This window comes from Trachurus trachurus (assembly GCF_905171665.1).
Source record: "Trachurus trachurus genome assembly, chromosome: 14".
NCBI lineage: Eukaryota > Metazoa > Chordata > Actinopteri > Carangiformes > Carangidae > Trachurus > Trachurus trachurus.
In genome coordinates this window covers 11,781,190-11,809,014 of record NC_139903.1, presented here as the reverse complement: position 1 = coordinate 11,809,014, position 27,825 = coordinate 11,781,190, and the positions used below count along the sequence as shown (strand labels likewise).

Genomic DNA, 27,825 nt, shown 5'->3' with positions numbered 1-27,825 from the left:
TTTGTGTAGCATTGCCATCTGTTCAGACTAATTAACTAATTAACTAATTAATGAACTCTGGGGAAAGGCCCACCATCGTGGGCTCTAAGAGTGAGAACATTTTTCACCTCAGGAAGAGAGATGAAACGCTTCTCCTGGAAACGTTTCTCTGCACTTTCTACCCAATTTCAGCTTTTACTTGTAAGTTCAGTAAGAGCAGCCTACTTGGCGGTATTACCACCACGTTTAATAACCACAAATTCTTCACCGAATAAAATGAGTTATGAATTTAATATTTGTTTGGTTATTATCCTGCCAAAATACATTTTTCATATTTATAGCTGCTCAGGGTGATACTGTGTGTCTTCGCTAACTCAATTACTGCCAACTTTTGTGTCAGAGATATGAGATGTAATGTTTGTATATGCTGCCATTAAAAAAAGAAAACATTCATTATTTTTACAAGCTGTAAACAAAACATTGACATATTATCCCCTCCCAGAGTTGATATGGTGAACGTGCTAACAAACAGCTGCCTGTTTACACAGAAAATCCAGCAGGCATTAGTATTAGCAGTCATTCACCAAGCAACATTAGCATTCACAGCCCTGAGCAGTTTTTAAAATTGTTATGGCTGCCCTGTAGCATGTTTGCAGCCACCTGACAAATTAAAGTCCACATTTCAGTCATTCTAGCTCTGTTTTTGGTCTCCACCAACTCCTGAAAGAAATATCAGGCTCTTTAGCTTCTAAATGTGCCACTGTGTTCACCAGCTCGTAACTTTGTTTGTCTGCCACTTGGTGCAGGGCAGCCAGGGTACAGGGAATTTATCAGAACAGCTTTGTTGAAAACATCTGCACTGCACAGCTGGGACAAGGTTGATGAGTGCATTAAGAATGAACAGACACATTAAAGTTGCAGGCTGCAGAGTTAAAACAATGCGCTTAAAGATGGCTCTTTAGGAGAGCTGCAGAGTCAAGTGATAATTCTTGGTGAGTTTTGACAATGCGCACAGTCATTTGATGCTTTTTGATATAAAAAAAGATTGATTTGAGCAGCTTGAAGCCTTCTGTATCAGCCTAATTATGTTGTTTTACCACAAAAGTAGTGAAAAACAAACTAATGACCGACCACATTCGGTGAAACACTTTTACAACACACTGTAAGTGTTACTAACTAAAACTGAAAGGGACACAGTTAAAGAGAAATTCATATGGCATTGTTTGAAATGAACAGAGACATAGTGACATCATGTAACAAGTCTCAAGCTTTCAGATATGCCACATGAGTAAATTACCAAATAATGAATCTGATGAAGTGAATGTGACCTCATTTCATCTGTTATCTTCAATAGTTTTATATTAAGTTTTTATGAAACCTGACATAAATATATCTATAATTAATACTTTACACAGTCACTCAATACTTTATTATAAAACATATTATAGTAATTATATTATATTATATTATATTATATATTGGTATATCAGCTCTGTTTGTGAATCAATCTTCTATTTATTTCTTAATAGGTAGAATCTCACAAGCCTGAGCACATGAAAATGTTTTGAGCTGGAGTCAAGTCAATAGCCAAGTTAACCTTAGGAATCAGTTCAAATTGTATGACCCGTTGTTCTCAAAAACATCCCTGTAAATGTGACATAAACCGTATTTTTAGCCAGCACAGATTTTGCTCTCAATTAATTTCAGCCTGCTGCCTTCTCACAACTCAGCTGTCCCTAAATACAAACGACACACACCTCCCACTCCCAGCACAGAGCCACAATCTTCCCACTCTGCCAGCAATCATGAACACTGCACTGCTGTTCCCATATTTCCCCTATAAAGCACTGACTGTGATGACAGCAGAGAAAACTAAGATCATTTTGCTCCAGTGATGTTATGGTTGTGACTAGATTCATGTGCAAATCAAAATGTTGGGCCAATAAATTAAATATTAAAGCATTAGACATGATTTCTCCCCTTTGCAGAACTGGCTAAAACACTTAATCTGCTCTCTGGCTCTTAAGGTTTCTTCAGGTCTCTTGAGGTTTCCACCAAAAAAAACATCCAAGGACAGCTTTTTCTCAAAGTTCACATTGAACACTAATGACTTATAGGTATATTGACTAAAGCTGACATCAGTCCGCATGCCAGGCAGGCAGCCAGATCACAGCTGGAACAGTCAAATACAAGGAAGATAATTAATGCAGCTAGTCATCGTCATGCTCGACATCTTACTCACCACTTAAAGCTTCTGAATCAAACTCTAATTGTCTGCACATCTGTATGCTGCACTGCAAGTTTCTTTAAAAAAAATATTTGTTTACGGGAACCATTGGACATTTAGCCTTTTTCTTACAAAAACTACACTCCTACATCTCAAAGGAAACATCAGTTTTGCTCAGTATAAAAGTGGTCTCCAGTAACAGCCTACTTAGTGACTCCATGGCAACATGGGGCTTTTAAAAAACCCTTATTTCTTAGATGATTTCTTGTTCGATGATTGATTGGCAAAGATCCTCATGGTATTATTTGGTACTATTTAGTCTTTAAAGCTGTGATGTGATTGTCCAACCACAACCAAATAAGATACTTGGACACTATAAATACTAACATACTGTTATTCATGCTAACATCATAAACCCCACACTGCAGATACCTCGATATGACTCACGTCAGTAACCTCCAGTGTAGCCAGCGAATAGAGAACACTGATGTAATAACCACACTAAAATAAAACTGTACTATTAATACAGTATAATCAGTGGACAGTTACATAATGCACTGCTACGAATGAAGGCACCTTAACTATCAACGGATCCATGTTAAGACAAATACGTCTGCAGCTTTAAAGGTTCTGTCTGCAAATGAGGCTGTTTACATGATCTGTTTTTCATCAATAACTAGTTGTTTTTGAGATTTAACTTTTTTTTCTTTTTTTTTTGGAAAGGCTTTGAAATGTCTTTGTGTCTGTGACATTTGAAGCTTTCAGCAAAGTGTTTTAGATTTGCATGACAGCCTGGTTTTATTGCACAGCTTGGGACCATTTGAGTGGACATGTGAGAGTAGAAATTGAATGAGATAAGTAAGGTAATGAATACAATGACATTGCAGGCATATGGGCGGTATGCTTACATCACAGTAGTTCCACGGGAGGGAGCCCAATTACAATGTAATTTCATTTCTGGGCATACTTGATATACAGCGAGCAGCAAGTCTTCAGATTGAACTCTAGTGCCAACAAGGAAACCTACGAGATTTCTGTAAAAAAAAAATAATGTGATGTTCCTACAAGATTTCCAAGAGTTGAAGGAGCAATAGTTCTTTGAATTAGATGATAAAAAAGATCATAGACCACCTTTACACGCTGGAAACATCGGGTACTCTAGAGAGTGTTAGCAATCAAAACTAGCAGCGGCTTTATAAACTCATTATAATTGAAACTACATGCTTCTTCCAAAAGATTCAGACTAACAAGTTAACTGTATACTGTACCTCAGAGTCACTGCTTTCTTATTGATAGAACTTGCATATGGCACAGTAAAAAAAAAAAATCAGTCATATTTATCCATGGTTGTATTCATACACCCCAGTTAATCCCCAAGGTGGCTGCATAACACCGAATGATCAAATCCACTTTATTCCAATCATCAAAACATATTCTTTAGTCTTCACTGTGCAGGAAACAGACACCATCTGCTAAGGTTTTTTCTTTCTTTCTTTAAATAGTGACTATTTTTCACCCAATCAGGTTAGCGATGTCTCGTGTACAGAAAAACTGATTTGTCTCCTCTGTTCCGTCACATTTTCTGTGCGTGCGTATTAAAAAAGGCAATATCTTCCCTCTGATTTTTGACATCCCTCATCATCCCTTGTGTGACGTCACGGTGAAATTATATAATATGTCCTACAGTATATTCTTTTCACCTCTCTTGTCATTTAGGATCTGACAGTAGCTTTGGGCAATATTCACTTTAATACCTGTTTTATGTCTCCGGATTTTTTTTATCCCCCCACCCATCCACCCCCCTCCCTCAGTTCTTTCTTCTCTGTTCACAGAAACATGTTCAGTGACCCACTGCAGTCATTCTGTTCAGTCCTACAAAATTACTCTGCAGATGCATGTTCCCGTCTCAGTAGTCAAACAGTCAGATGACTGACCACACTTCAGTTCTGGGCTGTGAATCTGTGAATAGTGCACTCTCTTGCAGACTTGGTCGACAACAGAGGATGTAGTGAATAAAGTGGTTCATTATAGTACGCTAAATGCCCTGTTCAGAATACTGAAAACGTCCATTTGGTGTTGTGCTGTTGCCCCTTTTCATATAATGCATCTCTTATTAAATGAAAATCCTTCTGACACATCTCTATACTAATACAAGTCCCTGTTGTAGATGGAGTACCATATCAATAAGGGATAATGGCTCTTACCGTAACTCATCTCATCAGTGTATAATAGAGAAAGACTAAGTGCTCTCCCTGCTTTTTTTTTCATTCAATGGCAATATAAAGCTTTCATGATTTCTGTTTCTGAGAGATTTTCTGTAGTTAAGGCATTGGAGATTGCAGTTAGTTTCATTTTTTTCTCTTTTGATTAGCTAATACAATATATTGTAAATATCATTTTAAATTTCCCTCCATCTGTTGCTCACTACTCCTCTGATGTATTCCAGCCATTCCTTTCCCTATCTTCAGCTTGTATCTTTACTCAGAGGTTGATGACTCTCCTCACAGTTCCTTGGCCGTTACCTAAAGCAAGTGTTGAATATGCATGAGTTCAGCCTCATAAACTGCTGCTCTCAGCGCTAAAGTCAGTAGGAAGCCCAACTCAGCAGATGGGGGGGGGGGGGGGGGGTATCAGAAAGAAAACTTAGTGAAAGAGAAAGAGACAAGAAGAGGGAAGTTGTTTGACTTATCTTCAATAGTGGAAGATAAATTTCATCTCTCATGTTGCCCTTGCAAAGCCGGTACAGGAGGTGCTAGCTCGAGTTAGCATGCTAGTTCACGTACTCATCTGCGCATGCGTTCAGTGACTTTGATATTTTTGTGTGTGTCTGTGTGTGTGCTTTTATGTGTGCATGCATGCAGCTGTTTGTGTACTTGAATATGGAAGTGCTTGAATGTGTGTATGGAAGTGCTTTTGTGAGTGTCTGTCCATATCATTTTGCCTGAAGCTCTGGACAGTTGCCAGGCAACTGTGGCAGGCAGCTCAGTACTCGGCTGGGCAGCCACGAAGCAGACACTTCCACATGCCTATGGTTTGCCTATGGCACAGGTCAGCACTGATACATTACCAGGTCAGAGTCACATCAGGCTAAAAGCTGGTCAATGCTGGGATGATCCAAGGATAATACAATTACACAGTATATGCACACCTGGTGCCTTACTGGACCTAAAGTAAATACCAAAATATATAGCTGACATTCATAGTTGTCAAACTTGTCTAATATAATATGATATAATATAATATAATATAATATAATATAATATAATATAATATAATATAATATAATGTAATATAATATAATATAATATAATATAATATAATATAATATAATATAATATAATATAATAATAGCATTTTGACACGCTGTCATATGAATCATGATTGAGTTAGGTCACCTCACCAAAAAGACTGCAGGCTGTTAACTGTAGTTGCAGCGCAGTGAAGAGTGCAGCACAAGACATGTGTGTGTGTCACCCTGATGGTTGTAGAAAGGTCAATTTGGCAGGTTGTCATCATCACCACTGCTGCTACCATCATCATCACCACCGTCACATTATCATCATTAACAATAAAACTTAATTTGCTGTTCAGCACTCTTTGTAACACGCTGTCTGCTACCATCTGTCTCTGTGCATCCCCTATACTGTACTTTATGACTGTCCTTTAGAATACACTGCTGGATTCAGTCACTTTAAAAGTGTCTTTTTCAATTTCCACGCAAGGAAACAAACTGAATGATTCATTCACCAAAAGCTGACACGTGTGCTCATGCCATGTAGCTGGATTCTTTGTGTATTTGCAATTTTACTACATATCCCTGCAAAAGTAAACATTTACTATTCAACATCTCAGCTCATGTGGGTGACATGTAGCATGGTTGCATTGTGTCAAGCTGTACAGTATGTGTATGGTAATGTCTGCAGTCCAGGTTTTGAATTATTACTGAATACGAAACTATTCAGTTCAAACTACACATGAGCTGTCTCACCACATACAGCAGCTATCTTACAAGTCAGTGGATGGGTTAGCTGGCGTGACATGAGCATTGTGTACCAGCTGCTAAATCTGCACAAGAAAAGATGAAAATATTCTCCAGCCATCTTGTCCACTGAAGGCACACATTATGGTTGGAGATAACTAGACAGCTCCATCTTCCTTCAAGCTGCAGTAGTCTATATTTTTATACTGCAAATGGATCACATGACAGCTTCTTTTTTTCCTGTTTTTTTGGCGACTTTTATGTAAGAGTTCACATGCAGTGCTAAATCCACTGAGAGTTTTTACCCAACTTTGCACATCCAGTCAGTTTTCAAAGTGTTTCTCAGCTCATTGTTTTGGCTTGTCAGTTTGACCACAGTTATCAGCTTCGGGGAGCTGTTTACGGTCAAAAAGCTGAACACACTGCAACACAGAGTCATCTGTGGTGTAGTGTGTCTATAGTATATCTGGTTTTAATTTCACTCTCAGATCGATCCAATTACTGTACAGTTTCACAAAAATAAATACTGATTATCTAAACTCCCCTAAAATTTGCCACCCGACCCTCATACTTACTCTGAACTAAGAGCACAGTTTCCATGGTGAGAATCAGTGGCAATAAATGACAAAAATAGAAAACATTTCCCATAATTTGTGGCTTCCTAACAGCGTTGTGCAGCAAATAATGAGAAATGGATGAGTTTAGTGCTCTAACCTGTAGGAGGCCTAAAGCACTGAATGACATGTCCAAGAAAACTATCCTGACTAGACTGACTCCTTCTTTTTCCCAGAATTCACAGCAAATTAGTGCCAGTTAATACGGTGAAGAAAAACTCTGTGCAATGGATAAATTTAGACATCTATCTGAAGTCTATTAGTTACATTTACGCTATAGTCAAAGTCTGTCTTTGTGTGCCTCTGGTAGTGCTGAGAAATTCTGCTGGTGCCGAGAGGATGACACAAGGAGACACGTTCTTCATCTCTCACACACACACACACACACACACACACACACACACACACACACACACACACACACACACACACACACACACACCCTACAGCCAGTCATCTGTGCATGTGTGAGTTTACTAAAACAATAATTTTAGATCTTTCCCTGGGAATTTGAGTCCAAACAGCCAAGCTGTGTGTGGTACAGGTTGAAATATCATGTTTGAAACATGTGTAATTTATTTATGAAGAACAAAGCATTCTTTATGTGTTTTGCACGTGTGTTTGTGTGACATTTTGTTCAGTTTATTATATCTTGTTGTGGGTGTGCACCTACTGTGTAAATGTGTGTCCTGGAAGTAGGTGAAACATGCCTTCTGTTGCTCTCCTCCTCTCTCCACTGACAAGTTCTCTTAACTGTGTTGTATTTCTAGCGTGGGTATTAAAAATGAGTAATTTGGCAAGTGATCTGTGTAAAATCTCTTCAGACTTGCAAAGTGTTGGAGGCTGAGAAGTTCCTGACAATGACAGGTTGCCATCTTCTGTTTATGTGGGATACTTTTAAAGAGGCGATAAATGCACACAATTGTTGTCCCCGTGCTCTTGAATTTCTGCCCCGCTCCTGCACTCACACATGAATCTGTATTTTCTCTCTCTTTTCCTCTCTCTGTTTGTTCTAATTTACCCTGCAGGGTTTCTGAGCACAGGGGACCAGTCTGCTAAAGGGAACTATGGCTTGTTGGACCAGATCCAAGCCCTGCGCTGGCTCAATGAAAACATTGGCCACTTTGGAGGAGACCCAGAGAGAATCACCATCTTTGGCTCCGGAGCCGGTGCCGCCTGTGTGAACCTTCTCATCCTCTCCCACCACTCTGAGGGTGAGGTTCTGTCACTGTCATTGTCACTTTAGTATAGTATACCCTGCTCAAAAGGGATTAACATTTCAGGACGGTCCTGGGTGTATTTCCACACAGAGCATGTTATTAATTTCTAAAATCAGCATCCAAAATCAGAAGAGATATATGGTGATATTAAAGGATTGGATTCAATACTCAGAAATGAGTTATTAACTAAATGCAGCACTATAGGTTTTTGTCTCTGTAATCTGAAAGGAAACCAGATTGTCAACCTGTGCAGTGATCGAGAGGACAGATGGGGGGGGAACAGTAGGTTATTTGCCATGAAACTATTACTCACCTTGGGATAGAAGCTCTGTAATAATCCCAAATAACGTCATCCCACATGGGACAACGATCACTGAAAATTGTCCTTCTGCAATAAAACTAAGCCTCTCTCGACAAGGCCTCAGGAAAACACTGGGAGTCTGCGGCGACTCTAAGACATTAACAACATGTGTCTCAGTGAGGACTGAGGTCGTATTTTGAAATCATTCCGTCCCTTTAATTGACGGACAGTTAATAGCCGCTCTTTTACTCAGTGATCTTGCAATTTGGGCTAAAAGCTAAATTACAGTCTTCAGTGCACATGTCTGATGTTTAACTAATGTCACCAGCAGGCGCCACTGCTGTAAAATTAGTTGCTTTTGTTGAAAACACTACAAAAAAAACTAAGCAGTGTACCGAGAATGGTTCACAAACATAAGTTTTTTTTTTTCACTGCACCTTCCTCCCTTATAATCATTAGTTCACAACTGAAACAACAGTCAGAAATCACTCTAAATAAAGAAGCTAACAGGTTTAGGTGTTGCTGCTGTGTAAATTGCAGATAAATATTGAACTCCAACTAAATAAGGAATTCATTAAATGCTAGTTGGTTAAAATACTTACATTACATTCTTTCTTTTTTTCTTACAATTTTCTCACCATTTCTGCAACTGACAGTTTTTAACCACAGAGAAAGCCTTCAGGTGTGAGACCACTAGTTTCCCCAGTTAACCACTGAGCCAACAGTAGAGTGTGAGTTTTAACATATTTTGGTTTCTACTATATCTGGAAAACTATGGCAGTTACTATGGCAGCTAGCAACTTTGAGATGTGACGCAGCTGTGTCATATCAGTGCATCTAACAATTTTTGTTGTTTTTTTTTTGTTTTTGATTTGGATATTATTCCTCAATTTTCATACTTTGGAAAGCATAATGTGATACATATTTAATGCAAATGTTATTTTAAAGTATATTAAATGAAAATCTCGCAGTATCATTGGTGTGGCATCTACGGCATCACTTTGGGAATCAGAACAGCAGCCTATGCCTCTTATTAAGGACAGCATTTACTTTTTTTGTTTGTTTTTGAATGACAGATCTCTAAAATACCCACCAGATGCTTGATCTGTAATCCTCTGATGTGATCTTGGTTGGTAGAGTTCAGAAGGTGAATAGCACTTTATACTTTACCAAGAACTCAGATTATATTATTACTAAAGTGTTTAACCTTCACACTGACAAACTGACCTTGGACAGATGAAATCACATCTTTTATCTGTACTGTTTGAAGCAGTTTCTCTCCACAGTGAGTGTGTGCAAGCAAGGGAAGACAGATATTCAGGAGGACATGGAAAAGCAGTTCAATAATTGTGGAGTATTGACCAAGTTGTCAGTTGTTGGCGAGTTGCCAGCTAATGTTGGCCGTATTGCACACTGTCCAGAGACAAAGTCAAATACTCACACCTACAAACCCAAATTATACGCCGGGTTTTCTTTCATCAGCTAATCACACAGAAGAATAGGCTCATGGATGAAACAATACTATTAGATAAGCTATCACACTTATATTCAAATACATTACGTGAGCTTCCAAAATGGCACTGTGGCTCCTGTGCTGCACCCGCTGTGTGGCATTTAGCCATCAACCTCACAGACTTTATATAGTATGACATTAAAAAACTTCCTTAGTTCCTTTACAAGAAATTGGTTGGCTCACATTTTTGGTTATTTTTAGGGTTACTTCGGTGACGATTATGTCACGTTTTCTCTCACATTAACAGCTGACGCGCTATCAAAAGCCAAAAACTGAACATCCACATTATCATGATGGGTTATTATGCATAGATTTGTGGCACAAAAAAAATCCTCCTCTGCTCCATTTTGAAGGCAGGCTGTAACACCGCAAAGCGCAGAAAAAGTTAGAGGGTGAAGAGTTTTTTTTAAAGGTACTGCTCGTGTGTGTGTGTGTGTTTGTGTGCGCGTGTGTGTGTGTTTGTGTGCGCGTGTGTGTGTGTGTGTGTGTGTGTGTGTGTGTGTGTGTGTGTGTGTGTGTGTTTGTGTGCGCGTGTGTGTGTGTGTGTGTGTGTGTGTGTGTGTGTGTGTGTGTGTGTGTGTGTGTGTGTGTGTGTGTGTGTGTGTGTGTGTGTGTGTGTGTGTGTGTGTGTGTGTGTGTGTGTGTGTGTGTGTGTGTGTGAGCGCAGAGGAGAGATGAGATGAGCAGTAGAGCTGGAGCTGCAGCTGAGAGGCTTCTTAATTGATTTCACAGGGAGAGGAGCGGGGGTGGGGCACATGCAGAATATGGGGGGGCTTAATTATTAATGACAGAATCTGCAGATAAAACAGAGGGACAGCAAGCCACTTTACATAACAGTGCAGCGGTGCAACAGTGCGAGCAGTTTTCTTTCTCTCTGTCGCTCTTTCTGTCTTTCTCGCTTTATCCAGTGTGGCCATCAAGCCCACCGCTCTGTGAAGAGTTGTCACCATTTTTCTTGCTGCTGCCTCTCGTCGTATGTAATGGCAACACTTCATTTTCCTCCCCTTAATGTTCATAAAGATTTTCCCCAGCTCCAAAAAGCGGCAGGATATCTGCTTCATCTTGCCTCGTATGTAATACTCTACAATTGCTCCTCCTCCAACATATGCATTATTGAAAGCACTCACATTGTAAAGCCTTGAAGGCCCCATCAGCTGCTAGCAAAAGTGTGTCAGAGGGAAGAAAGCAGAGCTTAACTCAGAGAAAAACAAGTGACTGTATGTTTTCTGTTGAAGCTATATCTGCTGTGTATGGTTCTGCTGTGCGTAGGCCTGTTCCAGAGGGCCATCGCTCAGAGCGGCTCAGCCATCTCCAGCTGGTCAGTCAACTACCGACCGCTCATGTACACCAAGATCCTGGCCAAGAAGGTCGGCTGCACTCTGGGGGACATGGCTGAGTTGGTGGACTGCCTGCGGAGGAAGAGTTTCCGGGAGCTGGTGGACCAAGACATCCAGCCTGCACGCTATCACATCGCCTTCGGACCGGTGGTGGACGGGGACGTGGTGCCTGACGACCCTGAGATCCTCATGCAGCAGGTCAAAGCCGGTTTCTCTGGACACCATCCAGTGAATAACTGCATTTTGTCCGTTAATGATTTCCTCGCTTTCCCTGCCAACTGCTACAAATTAGAGGTAATCACTACAGTACTCTGGTTCCTCATGTTGTGTTTGTGTGTGCTTTTCGTGACACCAGGGCGAGTTCCTCAACTACGACATACTGCTGGGAGTCAACCAAGGGGAGGGCCTGAAGTTTGTGGATGACAGTGAAGGAGAAGACGGCATATCAGCAGCTTCGTTCGACTACACCATATCCAACTTTGTGGACAATCTGTATGGATACCCTGACGGTCAGATATGATTTCACCTTCAAATTCAAAGCTGAAATCTGACATGTTCCACTTGTTGTTGGCCTCTGCCACTGAGAACTCATTAAAATGATGCTCAAACTCCAACAAAGGCAGGGCAATCTAAGTCTGGCTTGTGATGGAAGAGTCTTGTCAGGCCGCTGTGACCTGTGAGGCGAGGGTCAGGGGTAGCGAAGCCCACCGTACGGTTGTCTTGCAAAGGACATTTCTGTAGGATTTTTTCGTCTTTGTTTTCTCTTCACAATCTGATGTTTTTCAGCCAAACAATCTGAACAAAAGAATTCAAGAATCTGAAAGAAAATACGTTGATAATGGAGCTGTGCTACAGAAAATCTTTGAAAATCTGATTAATTAAAAGTTTCCTTTGCATGAATGATGACAAAGGTCACGTACCATACTTTTGAACGAGGTAACAGACCAAAAGTGTTCTAAACATTTTTCCATTTTTTGACAGTTATAAGGTTATCCCGCTTTGTCAAAAATAAATAGAGGTGAATGAATAAGGAGACATGATGATTAGTCGCATGCATTTTCTGTTTGGACTGGTTTTATATTTCAGGGACAATTGTGTGGTGTAGCTGTAAGTGGACATGCTAACAGTTAGGCTACACTAGCCTGGTGGTGCAGGAGCCGTCCCCTGTGATTCATGCTTTGACATTGTTTCACCTCTGTGAACAGATAAGTAGAAAAAAAAAAATGGATTGATTAGACTTCCTCTTCGATTATTTATTTGCTGTGATGAAACCACACACTAGGGTAACATAGATTTTCCAATATAGTTTACTGAGTTCCCTGTAAAATATGTTTATGATGCTTCAGTGCAGTGAGTCAGGTCCGATGTTATTGGTGCAGTGCCACTCACAGGCAGTACATAGACAGGAAGTAGAAAAACATCCACTATAAAGATAATGTTGCAGACAACCACACACTATCACTACGCACAGTACATACTCACAGTCCTTTTTTTGTTTCTTCTTAGGTAAAGATATCCTGAGGGAGACCATAAAGTTCATGTACACAGACTGGGCTGACAGGGATAACAGTGACATGCGTAGGAAGACGCTCCTGGCTTTGTTTACGGACCATCAGTGGGTGGCTCCGGCCGTCGCCACTGCCAAGCTGCACGCTGAGTTCCAGTCACCCGTCTACTTCTATACCTTCCACCACCACTGTCAGACTGAGGCGAGGCCAGACTGGGCAGACGCAGCCCACGGAGATGAGATACCCTATGTGTTTGGGATTCCCATGGTGGGAGCCACTGACCTCTTTCCCTGTAACTTCTCCAAGAACGATGTGATGCTCAGTGCTGTCGTCATGACTTACTGGACCAACTTCGCAAAGACTGGGTCAGTAAAATACCTAATTTAGTAGGTAACTTTTTGATGAGTGAGTTTATCTAATTAAAATATCAAGTGTGGTATATTAAAGGGAAACTATGCAAGTCCAGTTGCTTTTCCGCTGTTTTGCTAACCCTCCTCCTGGCCATGTGCATTTGTTTACAACGAAGCTAGAGAGAAATCATAAATAGAGCAGTAGATAATGTTATATATCATATAAGATGGTTTGTTTTTCAGCCAAGAGACGCTAGGTGGAAGGCAAAGAGAGTTACATGTAATTTATTAAACCATCACAATTACTCCAAAGCTGTTTAATAAAAGGTAAACCTGTAGCATAGTTAAGCTAAAAATCCTGCATAGTTCTTCTTTATAGCATACTGTATATGCAGTGGCTCATGTATAACACATTAAATATAACAGATTTCATGTATGTTGTGAATTTGACACCTGTCTCTCCATATCTGATTTCTGCTCAGCTGCTCGCCTCACATTGTGAACTCCCCTATAATCAGTTAGTGAATTAGCCATGATTCAGCATCGGAGGAAATAATTTTTGTTTTCCTGTTTCTCTTTTCCAGGGATCCTAACCTACCAGTTCCTCAGGACACCACCTTCATCCACACCAAGCCCAACCGCTTCGAGGAGGTCATCTGGACCAAGTTCAGCTCCAAAGACAAGCAGTACTTGCACATCGGCCTGAAGCCTCGCGTCAGAGACAACTATCGCGCTAACAAGGTGGCCTTCTGGCTAGAGCTGGTGCCACATCTCCACAGCCTCCACGAGGATATCATTAGCTCCTTCACAACCCGAATGCCACCTGGAGGCACCAACCGCTGGAAGGGCTCCATGAACCCTGGTACCCGCTCCACACGACACCCTGTAATCTCCACCTATCCTCCTGATCCCGAGCCTGACGGTTCAGAGAGGCCCCGCTACTCCCCCTTCCCCGACGAGACCAGGGACTACTCCACCGAGCTGAGCGTGACGGTAGCTGTGGGCGCCTCGCTTCTTTTCCTGAATGTGCTGGCCTTTGCCGCGCTGTACTACAAACGGGATAAGCGCCACGAACTCATGCAGAGACGCCACCGCCGACTCTCCCCGCAACGAGGCACGACGATGGGCATGGGCATGGGCGTAGGCATGGGAGTGGTAGGGGCCCCGCCGCACAACGACCTGGCGCTGAGCCAGGAGGAGGAGCTCATGTCGCTGCAGATGAAGCAGCAGAGAGTGGAGCTGGAGCACGGCACGCCCCTCCCGTCCCGCGGCGTCCACGGCGACCTGGAGCCCCTGCGGCCTCCCGTGTGCCCACCCGACTACACGCTGGCCCTGCGGCGAGCACCGGAGGATGTGCCACTGATGACGGCCAACACCATCACCATGATCCCCAGCACCATCAGCAGCATGCAGCCCCTCCACCCCTTCAACACCTATCCCCCCGTCCCGGCCCCCTCCACCACACCCGTCCCCAGCCACAGCAACAATGCCCTGCCACACCAACACTCCACCACCCGTGTATAGGACCAGGCACAACCTCTGCTACCCCACTCTGGGCTCACAGAGACACACCACACAAACTGCTCCATACAAACTTCACTCTCACCTCCCTCTACTCTTCTTTACTATATCTTTGTCTTTTCTCATTAAAGCCCTCAAGTAAAGCTGCAGTTTGTAAGATTTCAAGCAGTGAAATACCTCTAAAATGTAAACATAAATAAAGGAGTTGATTAAAAAAAAAAAAGCTTCTTTGCCAAAAGCCTGCCACATTATAGCTACATACTCTTTTGCCCCGTTAAAGCTCTCTCAATATCTGGTGCTTAGGTGAGCCTCCAAAAAAAATGCAGCTTTAAGCTTGTAGCTCTCTCCCACAGAGGTATCGAGTTAATCACAATCAGTCAGGCATCTTATGTGTAGCTTGGTTGTTTTGCGCATGTGTTGTTGTGTCAGTGTAAAACTAAGTTTAACATAGAATACAAATATTCATTTTCATTCATTTAGTGAAAAGATATTACAGTAGCGAGCAGCTTTGTCTGAGGCAACATATGCTCCAACAAGCTGTCTGTCATAAAGCGGTGATTTCTTGAAACTTACAAATTGCAGCTTTAAAGGCCCAATCTGGAAGTGAAGTTTGGCACACTGTGTTGAACACTATGTCCCAACAGCTGTCTCTTGCGCTCGGATTTTGGGGAATTTTATTTAGTGTGAGATGTATTGACAGGGCTGGGAGTACAAGGATGAACACTATTTGACATCTCAGCATGAGTTTTTTCATCATTTTTTCCAAACTTAATTTTCTTCTAATTACAAAAGTAACATACCTGTTTCAGTTACAATGCAACCCAGATGTCATCAAAAGTTCAGCTTTTTTTTTAAACAAAAAAAAGTCTACTCAGAACAGATGCTTTTGAAAGACTTTCCAGATTGGGGCTTCAACTGATGGGCGGTAACAGGAAATAACTGAATCATACTCAGTCCGTGGGACGCAACCTGGAATCCAGGCTGCCCATTAGATCTCGCTGCATCTCCGCCACACAGGCTCTAATCATGTCCATTACTTTATTTGTTTCTCACTCATTATGTCTCTGTCTGTATCCCCATCTCAGCTCATTTAACTGCTTCTCTCTTTTCGCTGCCTCACCCTCTCTCTCTCTCCCTCTTCTCTATCTCTCTCTGCATCCTCCCTTGTAGCTGTTTTTATTAAACCATTGACATAATCCATTTCCATCTCCACTTCTCTCCTCTTTCTCACAATCACTTCTAGACTCTTTTTTCCTTTTGGAGTCTTTTATACAAAAACACAAATGTAAATGATGTATTATTAATAAATTGTAAGGATATGAATGAAAAAAAAAGATATTCTGATATCTCGTTTTTACCAGCATTCTTGGTGCCAAGTACTGTGATAAAATTCCTCTTTCACTGGCGTCCAGTGGACCGCCTGGAGAGGTCCATCCTGACTGTATCTTACAAAAAGGAATTACCATCATAAAAAGTGCCAACCCCCTTCATCTTTCTTTTTGATCCACACACCTGTTTTTTTTTTCTTTGTTTTTTTTTTAATTACACTCAATGTTGCACTGTGGCTGGTCTCTTTTTTAAAGGGAAATCAGATCAAATCAATATATCCTCGTTTAAAAAAGAAGAATATAAAGTTTTATTAACTACTTTGCTGTCTGGGAATATTTGCATGATTTTTTTTCTCCTAAAGTGTGGACAAAGAAGTTTGTTTGTCATTTTAATGATTTGCCTTGTTCTTCATTGATTTTTTTTCCTCTTTCTTTTTTTGGGAAAATCATTTTTCATTTTCTATTTTAATATCAACTGCACTTTGTGGCACTTCAAAAGGTATTAAAGTATTAAGAGATGAATATTGTGTAAAACTATGATTATAACAAAAAGAGTAAATATTTCCTCTTTATTTTTTTCATTTCCTAACACTGAGGCTGTGCTGCAAATCTACCAGAAAGACTGATGAAAGCCTTTTATCTTTCCCTCCCCGTTTTTTTGTTTGTTTGTTTTTTTTGCTCTGTTTCTCTGTCAAGTTTGCACAGTCACTGTCTCTCAATCTCACCTGAAGATAGCACTTTTTTAAGTTACAAAAAAAGAAACTTTACATGAATAGTCTAAATAAGGTTTTTGTCTGTGACTGACATAAACCACATGCTTCAAGTGTTTGAAGACTGCCTGACAGTTATCTTTTCGTCTGCTCTTTTGTTGTTTTATGATTCTCTCCTCTGCAAGGCGGGAGAAAGGATGAGATATATTTATGATGGTCAAAAGGTGAGAAAGCCTTGTATGCGCGTTTCACATCTTTCGCACAATTGAACACAGAGACGGGTCACACTCTGGACAATTCTGAAAAAAAAAAAAAACCCTGGTGACATTAGGACAACACTGGACAAATGCCGACCGTGATTCAATGGTGACAACGAAATAGCTCGTCAGCTACAGTCCGATCTGTCGATGCACAGAGGAAACGTTCTAAAAACCTGATTTAAAAAAAAAATCTTTAATGACAGACATTACTCATAAACCATATACCACAAAAGCAAGCTGGATTAATTCCCCCTCCTTGTAATGTCCTGTATCCTGTCTGCTTAGGATAACGACACTCTGGAGCCAGACTGCCATCCCTCACACTGGACTGGAGCGAGCTGCGCGGACAAAAGAACAAAAACCAACACATGAAACTAACTGTACATTTTTTAAGTGTAAGAGAACAAACTGGAATTTGTAAATATTATGTTTGTTGTTTGGTTTGAGTGATTGGCCGGATCTTTTCTTTGTGACAACAGGTGCAAGTTTAGATGACTTACATGATTTTATCACTCATGTGTATGTTTTCGATTCTCCTTTATTTCCTAGATATTCAAGGGGCAAATTCCAATAGGTTGTGGGCACATGAATACATCCTGTTATCATACATGAATAATAATAATAAAAAAAAAAAACACAGCATGGTTGAGGTCAACATAAACACGAAAAGGAATGCTTACGGCTCAGGTTAGCCTAGATATTGTGGTGATTTAAAAAAAAATGTTTTTACTGCGTATGTGGCTGTCTAAAGCGTACCGTACACATCTGGCACTATCCCATCAATCATGACGGAAGCTTTTGGGTGCAATTCGTCCTTTCATTGGTTAAAAAGCTAAAGAACAGCTGCAGAGAACAGATGACGGAAGGGGAAGTCGGGATGATTCGAGAAATGAGGCAGAATAACAAAAGACAGGACAGATGTTTCAAATGTGCTCCAAACAACCCACAAATCTAGAAGTTTAAATTGTGATGATGTTGGATTTAATTGTCAGTGTCTCACATCGTCTTCTTGACCATTGTCATGCAGTTTAATCTGTAACTGGAAGGTGGTGAACCCCTTTTTTACTCTTTTTGGTCTTTCAGACTCTAGTGACAGTGGTTGGTTTGCTACCTTGTTTGGTAATTCTTTTTCTGCATATTCAGTTTATGGGAACATTGACCCAGCTATTTGAGCTATTATATGAGTTTGAGTTGCCCACACTTCCAAAAGTAGTATAACAAAGACATTTTTTGATTCCTTTTGGAAATAAAGGTGGACAGCCAACAGATAATGGAAGCACACTCACTCAAGTTTACATGTTTACACTACAGTTCTGATGTTGGCTTAACTTTAGGGACAGAGGAAAAAACAAAAAAACATTACAGGAATCCAGATATCTTCTTTTTACAACATTCAACGAATGGTAACGCGAAGGCTTGCACCTGTTTGTCTGTTTCATTTAGTCTGATTCAGTAACCTGCTTGAAGCTCAAGATACTGTGAGAGAGCATAAATGACCAGAAGGGGTTGAAAGAATTAAAGTTAATATTTCTATTTCAAATAGAGGCTATTACACACTGTATGTTGTGTATATGAACTGGAAAACATTAAAAGACATTCTTAAACAAATTATTTTCATTTCCTGCTTTTCAATTTTGTCACATGGTTAGATCTGATGTAAAAGTTGTAATGAATATTCTGTCCACCTGGGGGGTCGGAGAGTAAGATATTTATCATAAAGTCGTGTTATCTTGCTGCCTGTTGGCTAAAAGTCTGATCTTTGTTATTGGTTTATTTCAACAGTGTAGTTATTTATTTTACATATCCTCAATTTGGTAGCGTGTGTACTGTCTGCCGCTGGGAACAAGGTGTGGGCTAGCTGCAAATTGATTACTTGTCAGTAAAGTAGCATTTTGCTATAGCTCTAAATGGCCAACATTGGCTTCAGCAGTTGTTAGGTTTCTGTTTTAATCATTGGCTTTCTTTTACTGAAGATTTTTCCAGCTAGCTCGAGTCCGAATGTCTTGTCACTTTTTCACTTTCTTTCCAAGTCACTGTCTATGTTTCCCTGAAGTCGCAGCCCTGTTCAGACAGCTTACCTCATGTCTTGTAGAAAAGAAGGGCTAAAACCAAGAACAAGACATATAGCCTACAGTAAGAAGGTTAAAAACAACACCGTGATCCCTGACTATAGCCTAATATAGAGCTGAGATTGAATTTTGCATTTAACAATTCTGTGTGTCTGGTATAGCTAGGACATCCCAAATTGGTTTATATGTGGGTTTGTTTGTTGTTGTTGTTTTCAGGTCATTGCTATCCAGCATCTATTGTAGTATTCAAAATGTATTTCACCCCTTTCATTCTGGAAGAGCTTTAAGTTATTTAAAGGATTTTCATTTGAAAGCCTAAAATAACTTGGCAGCACCACTCTTATTAGGGGGACTGTCCTCTGATCTGTATTTATTCAGCTGTTGTACACAATAAATCAGTGTAACAGCAAATAATACTGGAGCTGGCCAATGCACTGGTCCCAGCGGGGAAGAATATGTAATGTACAGCCATCCATTCATTTAAGCCCTGATGTTGAAACAGCTCAATACTTTAGCCACAGATAGAGTTCCCAGGCAATGACATTACATTAATTATATGAGCTGACAAGAAGGAAAGAACGGCCCATGAAGCAAAAAGATATTGAAAATGGGCCTTTCAATGTTACAACACTGTTACTTTTTTTTTTTGTGATGAAATATTTATTGGCTGTTTTCATATTAATAGAGGCAGTGATACAGTTATTCAGCGTTCAGCAAAGCCAGGTAAAAAATTGTATCTGCCCCATCCCTAACCTTTACTGTTACTTTTTATTTCATATCTTTAACAAATGTGAGAGTTTGGCCTCCCTTCTTCCTGTTGAATGTTCTGCAGTGCATTAACTCATTAGGCCTTATAACTGACTTGTTTTGTCTTATGAGGCCGGTCAAGACTTGTCATTTGGAAATGTCTGCTGATCTGCTGATTTTGAATTCTTTATTAATTTGTTTGACAAATTCTCTTGAGTCTTCAGACCTTGTGGTGACTCAACAGCCATGGGCTCCTCTTGGAAACTGACAGGATCTGAAAATGAATCTAATTGATGCCTAAAAAGCAGCGGAGGCTAAAAAAAAAAAAAAGAAAAAAAAAAAGATGCTTCCAGCTTGAACTTTCCACTGTCCCACGTGTCATTAGGAATGGCAGCTAAAGGAGCTGTGGAAGTCAAGACAAAATCTAGAACAAGAAACTTGTCAGATATGACTGCATAACTGCTAGACATAGAGGCAAAGCAGAGACCCCCATATGACTGGAGAAGAGCTGCAGGAAGGTTTAGTTTAGTTGATACAGCAGTGGTGGGTCATTGCTTGGCTGCACTGCAGTGTTGTTGCACAAACAGGGTCATGGACAAGTCATTGATAGGAAACCTAACCCAGTCTTGGCTTGAGGCCTTCAAAGTAACATATGGATAAGCCAGAGTCTGTTTAAAACCATGATGGGCAGATTAAATGAAATGGTTAGCATTAGGGCTGAGGTTAAATTCAGGTTAAGATTACGGGAGATACATCTCAACAGGGAAACACATGTCTCCTCCCCCATAATGTGTTCCTGAGCATTGTAATTTAACCCCAATCCCACCCAAAGGTGTGGTTTGCTTGCAGAAAAAAGGAGAAGTGTTTGATGAAATGAACACCTTGCCAACTGTTAAGCATGGGGGTGGAAATGTTCTGCTTTGGATGGCAGCCAGTGGCACAGGAAATATTGCACAGATAGAGGGAGGATTGGATGCCATTAAATATCTGCAAATTCTGGATGTAAAGCCAAGTACTCAGTCAGAAAAATGAAACAGAGAAGGCTGGTTGCTACAAAAGGGCCACGATACAAAGCAGACTTCAAAATCCTCCACGGATTATTTCAAGACACACAAAACCTGAACATCAAAAATTAACAGAATATATTATTTGCCAAGAAGATACCAAACTCTAATCACAACTGTATGCTAATTCTTGTCTTATCACTAACAGGAAACATTACACTTCATCTTACCTCTCCAAAGTCACATTGTACCCTTTGATCAATTGATTATTCCTTTTGCAATTTTAAATATCACAAATAATTAGCTTAGTAAAACAGCGAAGACTGATCACCTCAATAAGCAAACGCTGCCTGCAGTTGTGTTACAGGCATTAGGGGGTGAAACCAGACTGTACAACATTTTAACACCATTTTATGTTTATTATGCATCCATGTTTTAATATGTCTACAGTCTTGATGAATCTCCATTATGCAGAGTTCATGCTTTGGGTTTAGAACAACTGGCTTGAATTATTGCTGTAGTAAGAAGTCATTAGTCCCCCCAGTCTAATAACTCTTATGGCCAATGTGCACTGTATTAATCATCATCTTTGTTTAAACTTCAGCGGATTTATTGTGCTTCAGATGCACAATTGTTTTGATGACAGATACACATTGTAATGTCATAGCATTTTTCTTTTGCACCCAACTCAATTACCTCTCCAGACAATAGCACAGTGTTGGTTTCCCTCAAAGATGTCATCACACCAAATGCCATTCTTCCCTCACTAGATGGCAGTGTGCAAATATAATGTACAGTAAAGGTCAGCCTGCTGCATCAGAAAATGACTGCCCCCAACCTAAGTCAACCAGTCTGTATTAAACAAAAGACTCAGCCTTCATGCCCTTACAGTCTGGGAGGAAGTAGCTTCCTCTTTTGGATTTCCAAATAAAGAAGAGATATATTCAGCAACAACATAATACCAAAACTACTTTTTAATACGTGAAAAGTCCAATATGATTTATGATGACTCATTCACAAAGGTAATAGATTAACATTTTTAATTTTTCAAATATTTTAATTTTGCAAATGCTATTCTCACTGTCTTTTAAATGATAAAATGTGATGGTAAGTTTGCTATGGTTCTCAAATCCCTTTTAACAACTTAAAAACTTTTATATTAAAAATTTAAAGAACTCTGCAACATATTCATGCAACTGTCTATGGATTTTTTTTCTGTTATATTCAAAAGGCTTTTATTACAAGCAGATGAACTAAATGATTAAAGACACTAAAACCCATCAGAAAGCCATAAAAATGCAAAGTTAATTTTTACTACTGATTAGACATTCAAACTCACATATGCTCAAGAATTTAAAGGTTGTTATGTCTAAGTTTACTTCGACTAATGTCTTTAATGCCCATGCATATTAAGAATGTCAAAAAAATAACCTCAGTAACAGAGGACTTTTCTGCCCTTTCCTCTCACATATTTGTGTTTTTTTTATATACTGTATATACCTTTGTCACTACATACATGAAACAAATTGTGTTCAACCCAGCATCAATATCTTATACAGGACATATTTCACATGCAGTATAAGTAACAAAAACACAATGTAGGCAAGTAAATGTAATATTTTATTATATGAGCCAATTTGCATATAACCTCCCACACATCTGTTCTTCTTCCAACAAAGTAGCTCTCTTGTAAAATATAAAATCATTTCGAGATATGATGGAAGTAGGCTACATGTTAATCCAGAGAGTATTAAAAGAAAGAACAGTTAATCTATTTTACTATTTTCAAGTTTTTATGAACTTCAAGAACTTTTACCAGAGTAATTGAGCTACTAGGAAATGTTTAAATGGGCACCACACACATGTAGCAAGCAAAGCACAAACTCTACTGTTATTCACGAATCTAAAGCTTTCAGATAGTGTGCTGCAGGTAAAGGGGCAGAGGTGAGGGAGAGATGCAGTTGTCATAAAAGAGCTGAAGGTTCTGGTCAACATCCATGTTATTTTTCAGGAAGATCTCCAGCTCCTGCACCGGCATCTCGTGAACGCTGTTGCCCTCTTTGGCGTTCTTGGCCAAGGCTGCGTGGGAGGGGAAGCGGATGCGCACGTCGTGGGGTGAGTTGCGGTCGTAGTCGGTGCAGCAGTAGGCCGACCACACGTCTTCGGGGATGGCCACGCGGTCCTGGTTGTTGCGTCGGATCATGTTGCCTCTGGTGGTCACTCCGGTGACGATGTAGGCGGTGCCGCGGCAGAAGTTGTTGAGACGGATCCGAATCCGCTCCTCATACTCACGCCAAGGGCCGATGTTGAACTCCCTGATCTCTGGGACCACGTTGGTCAGGGTGTAGGTGGCCGCGCGGTCGTGAGGGCCGGACTGGTGCTGATCTGGGTTCAGGTGACCTCTCTCGTAGAAGACCACATCAGAGTAGTCATCCAGAACTGCTTGGCTGTCCTCAAACTTCATGTGCAGGTAGCCCGTGGGGAAGGGCAGCATGTTCCCATTCCCATCGATTTCTGCCAGCTGGGGAGACAAAAGAGGAGCAGTTACAGCAGGCCTTTGATCTGCTGGGGAATAATACAAGGCCGGTATTGTCTGTGAGGCCTCTGAGTTCCCCCATTCTCTGCTCCCTCTTTCTTTTAGAGTAGATCTATTACCTACTTAAGCTGCTGCCAAGTCTTCTTTGAAAGACATTTTAACTTACCCGTGAACCATCTGTTGAAACAATGGTCATAGTGGAAGAATTAACAGATGTAAGAGTGTCAGCCAGTAAAAGAGTGAGAAGACAAGTCTGACCTGTGGCTCATACATCCAGGGGTAGTCCACACGTCTGTCCCCCTCTGTTTTCTTGAAGGTGTAAGCTGAGTAAACCGGGATCCTCTTGTGAGGGTCATACAGGGTCACATACCGAGGTTTGTCTGCGTAACGCTGGCAGATCTTCTTCAGGTGTACGTCGATGATCCCCCGTGGTGGTGTCCCCATATACAGGGAGTCCTTGCATCTCTCGACGTGATTAAAATCTAGAACGACCGTAGCTGAGAGCAGAGGCAAAAAACAGAAAGAGAAAAGAGCGAAAATGAATGGAGTTGGCATATTCATGGTCAATAACGTCAGCGTCCTCAGCGTGTTCCTACTGTGGCGTCCTCTGCTAAACAATGACTGAAGGTGTTTCTCAGTTATGATTTAAATGTCACAGTGCAGATATGCAAAGCAAGCAGTGTGTGTGACCGTACGACCGGCCTCCTCGCGCATGTGGGTGTGGATGTGCAGCTCACGGCATTACTATAATCTAGTTTCTTCAAATTATTTAAAACAGCATGACAGATGTAGTTTAGGTGGCCGGCTATATCATAGCCTACTGATGGTGCAATCAAACAAGTGTTTAATGTGTTTCTGTTATCCTTCAGCAACCCACTTACAGAGTCACCACAGCATCACCATCCACATATTTAATTTGGCAGAAGGTTTTACTCTTGATGCCCTCCGTCTTGGGCCGTCAGAGTTAAGGTTTCCAAGACAGTTCTGCATCGTCAGAAATCTTTTACCAGGCCATTATTCTGCTTTAGCAAAGGGAACTCATAATAACTAGAACACTTTAATCACTAGAGTTATGAAGCCTCCATTTGGCACAAAATGTAAAGCCCTAAAATACCTGCCAAAATAACTGCAAAAACCTTCTGACCTCACAAGATGTTTTTCCTCCACTGAAAATGAGCATCGTAAGTTTATGCTTTAGCCTTTTTTTTAAGTTATAGCCTAACTGGAATTCACTCTCATTGAATTCTGCTGTGTAATAAACACAGGACAGTGGCATAGGACATACTGTATGTGCTATCAATGTAAAAGTAAAATGCAAAAGTGTCTAATCTGTCCAAGTGATGAACAAAAGGCCTACAGAGACTGGTGTGGTTCATGGGTACTACTGTATGCTGCTACTCACTGTGAATGGTGGATAAGCCAATGAGCCAAAGAGAGATAAAGCTAATAAGTTAAACATTGTGAGTGTATGTGTACTACACTAGACATTTACAAGTCAAGATGTGTGCTTAAATGCCTGCTCATACTACTACTACTATTACATCGAAGACACCAGTTAATCCTGAAATGCAATTAAAAAAAATAAGTCTGTCTAACAATAGTCATAATCAAAATAAGCAATTTAAATGATTTGTACAGATGGAGTTTATTTGGAGCAGGAGTGTTGTTTTATTAAACAAGTAAAAGCTAATAAATTGGGAGGCATTGTTGAAGATAATGATGAATAGGAAGAAGCAGAATAAGGATATAATACAGTCGAAGTGCTTCTGAGAAAGTCAACAAACATCATTTGTAGTGAAGTAGAAGTATTTCAGAGGAAGTGACTTTATCCCGCCAATGTGTGCTTGACCTATTTTGGCAGCTCACTGTGTACCGAGCAATTAATCCATCTGAAACCACTTCCTGTAGGTTCTTTGTCCAGCGTCCCTCATAACAGCTTGACCCAAGTTGATTATTTGTATCTTTCCTCTCTAATTACACAGACCACCAAGATTTTGATGTTGATCAAATGTTTTTTTGTCCAATGTGACCTTTGATCTTATAACACACTCTGAAGAAGATGAATGGTCTACTCTAAATCATGATTCCTGATCGGGGGTTACTCATATTGCAGGGGGTAAAGCACTTCTGCACTTGCGTGGAGTAGCTCAAGTGCTTTGAAAAAAAAAACAACTGGAATTGTGAAAATGCATCCACACAATCAGCTGTACCTAAACGTCAAGATCTGCAACTTAGCAAGCAAGTAAAGAAGTGGAAACATTTATTTTGAATTAGCTAGCTACAATACATAAATAACTAAAAGTAATGCATATACAGTTGAATTAGATATCCAGAAGTAAGTTTGGAGCCAGGTTGGTGGTCCAACTGGTGAATGGTGGTCCAACTACAAGATTAGGATCCATTGATCTAAATGTCCTAAAGGAAATCAAGTGTTCTGCATTGGTTAAGGTAGCTGGAGCTTCTGTTTCTGGCCTGTGTCGCCCTCTGGTCAATTCAGTCTTATGCAAATGGAAACTGTTTGTCAGATTAACTGGAGCAACAATCCTTCACTGCCCTAATAAGTCAGTTTGAGTGACTGAGTGTTGTTATTCATCGAGGGACCAGCTTGCCTCTCTGATCTAATCTTGAGTTATGGCAATCATAACTTATGTGGCTGGGGCTGATGATGCGGTTATGTGAACAGACATTTTTCAGCTGTCAGCATTTTTACCAATTAAAATTATAAATTCAGGCTGAGTGCAGAGCCAGCTCAGCTGCCCTCTGCTGCTCCGGCTTCAGTGGAGGAGGCAGAGCTTTTTCCTGCTGTTGAGTTTCATGTTGATCAGTTCGTCAGTAGAAAATATAACTGGTCATCACTAAAGACCTGCAACATGTTTTTGTAACTGTCCTTGTGGGTCACAGCAGGATCTGTAAGAAAATAGATCAGTTTTGTTTATCACAAGTCTGACTGATAAATAACTCAGTGTAGAAAAGTTGAGTGACGTTGATATTTGCACCTCCATCCACTTCCCCTGCCTGCATGTCTGTTTGTTGATTTCTTTGGCTGTCAAGTAAATCAACATGATCTAGAGTTCCTCTCACACAGAGTCCTTCACTGACATAATCGTTATAAATCTCTGTATAGCCTGCATTTGTCTGACTTGCTTGGAAATGTGGTCAGTCGATGTAAAATGTTCACACATCATCAGGAAGACATGTGAGGAAATTCATAGATAAGTAATTTGATAGATTGTCTTATATCCATGATTAATCACTAGATACCATTTGCTCCATCATCTAGTGATTTTAGAATACAGTATGATAATTCATTGTTGCATACTTGTATTCAACAATGTTTGTACTTTTCAGCACATAATTGTTTTTACTTAAAGATTTTACTGTAATACTGCTGTCTACGTCATATTTTGTACATCCATAGACTCCAGTTAAGTTATCATGTGGTAACACATATAGTCCACTTGGGAGCAGTGTAGGCTTGGTTGTTGCTTGTTCCCATTTCCTGCTCCCTGAAATCCACCAGCTGAAACGTTGAAGAACAACACATCTCATGTAGGAGTTTTTAAATAATACTGATGTTTATTAATCATTAATCCAGCTTGTTAAGACTGTTACTTCTGGATGAGGGGCGAGATTCCTCACTGGCCGTTGATAGACTGTATTTCGAGGTTTATTAGTATTATGTTTGATATGATAAGTAGTGTGGTTTTAAAAATGCTGATATACTTAGGATATTAGTTACTTGTGAATGAAATGTGGGGAAAAAAGGCAGAAATAATGCATTTGATGTCACATTAAAATTGAGTTCAATAATGCAACTTTTACTTTAATACGTTGTGCGTAGTTAATTCTGAAGTTCATGGTCAATGTGTAAAATGCTTGGTACCATAGCTCATCCTCAGACAAACAAATGTGACAGATTTTTCAGTTTTTGCTGGGAACTGTGCAAACAGCAGCTGCCACTGTAAACCGCACACAGCTGCTAGGTCTTCACTGAGCCACCAGGGGGCGTCATTTAGCAGATATTCTGGTTTGTGAAGCTTTCCCCCCCACTTAGTTCTGCACCAAAGCTCGCTGATTGGTCCAAATACCCCACATGGGTTTGAGCACTGACCAATGGAGTTTGAGCTGATCGGGGGCTGTTGCTAAGGCACTTCTGAGGCAAAAAAAAAAAAAAAAAAAAAAAATCTGTCAGCAGTCTGCTTCCACCATTTCCCTCTCACACTCCTCATACAGGGTCCTCATCATCTCTCCCTCTGTCATGTCCAGGTCTATCTAGCTGTGCTCTCAGGGCCGACAGCTCTGCCTGCTTCATGCTGCCTGCTGATGGGTGAAACGTGCAGAGGGGCGAGTGGGGGTTTTGCATTTTGAGCCACAAAGACTGGGCCCTCCCTCATGAACCAGGAGCTGTAAGCCCCACCTCCCCTGGTTATCCTGTCACTTGACATTTGAGCTCAGCCAACACTTGCAGCCCGTCTGTCACCATTTCACTCTGCCTCTCTCCCCCAATTCAACCAAAAACATACCTGAATGTTCAGCTCCAGCAGGCTCCTCTGAAATAAGAGAAACGTGTACATGATTTGCACTGATACTGCGATGACTATTGTGATTGATTAAGTTGTGAA

The 27,825-nt window shown here is 40.6% G+C and overlaps 2 protein-coding genes across 2 annotated transcripts in view; one reads left to right on the top strand and one right to left on the bottom strand.

Annotated features, from left to right (window-relative positions):
* nlgn2b (neuroligin 2b) overlaps positions 1-14,552 on the top strand; it is a gene marked incomplete at both ends in the record, with an annotated part of 30,857 nt that extends 16,305 nt beyond the window's left edge. Inside the window, 5 exons of the mRNA XM_083986308.1 lie at positions 7,828-8,013; positions 11,103-11,368; positions 11,526-11,679; positions 12,677-13,043; positions 13,613-14,552. Coding sequence (XP_083842434.1) covers positions 7,828-8,013; positions 11,103-11,368; positions 11,526-11,679; positions 12,677-13,043; positions 13,613-14,552 — 1,913 coding nt within the window. The remainder of the gene's footprint in view (positions 1-7,827; positions 8,014-11,102; positions 11,369-11,525; positions 11,680-12,676; positions 13,044-13,612) is intronic.
* A 7,801-nt stretch (positions 14,553-22,353) lies between these two features.
* LOC310997677 (endonuclease domain-containing 1 protein-like) lies at positions 22,354-27,749 on the bottom strand. The gene is made up of 3 exons (XM_083987464.1): positions 27,727-27,749; positions 23,462-23,700; positions 22,354-23,188 (listed from the first exon to the last, which is right to left on the bottom strand). The coding sequence occupies exons 2-3, from the start codon at positions 23,645-23,647 to the stop codon at positions 22,580-22,582; spliced, it is 795 nt and encodes a 264-aa protein (XP_083843590.1). The 5' UTR covers positions 23,648-23,700; positions 27,727-27,749; the 3' UTR covers positions 22,354-22,579.
* Positions 27,750-27,825: the final 76 nt, after the last annotated feature.

Coding starts and splice junctions, on each gene's coding strand:
- LOC310997677 (XM_083987464.1), bottom strand. CDS start 23,647: ATGGGGACACCACCACGGGGGATCATCGACGTACACCTGAAGAAGATC. Junction 23,189..23,461: donor CCTGGATGTATGAGCCACAG/GTCAGACTTGTC, acceptor TTGTCTCCCCAG/CTGGCAGAAATCGATGGGAA.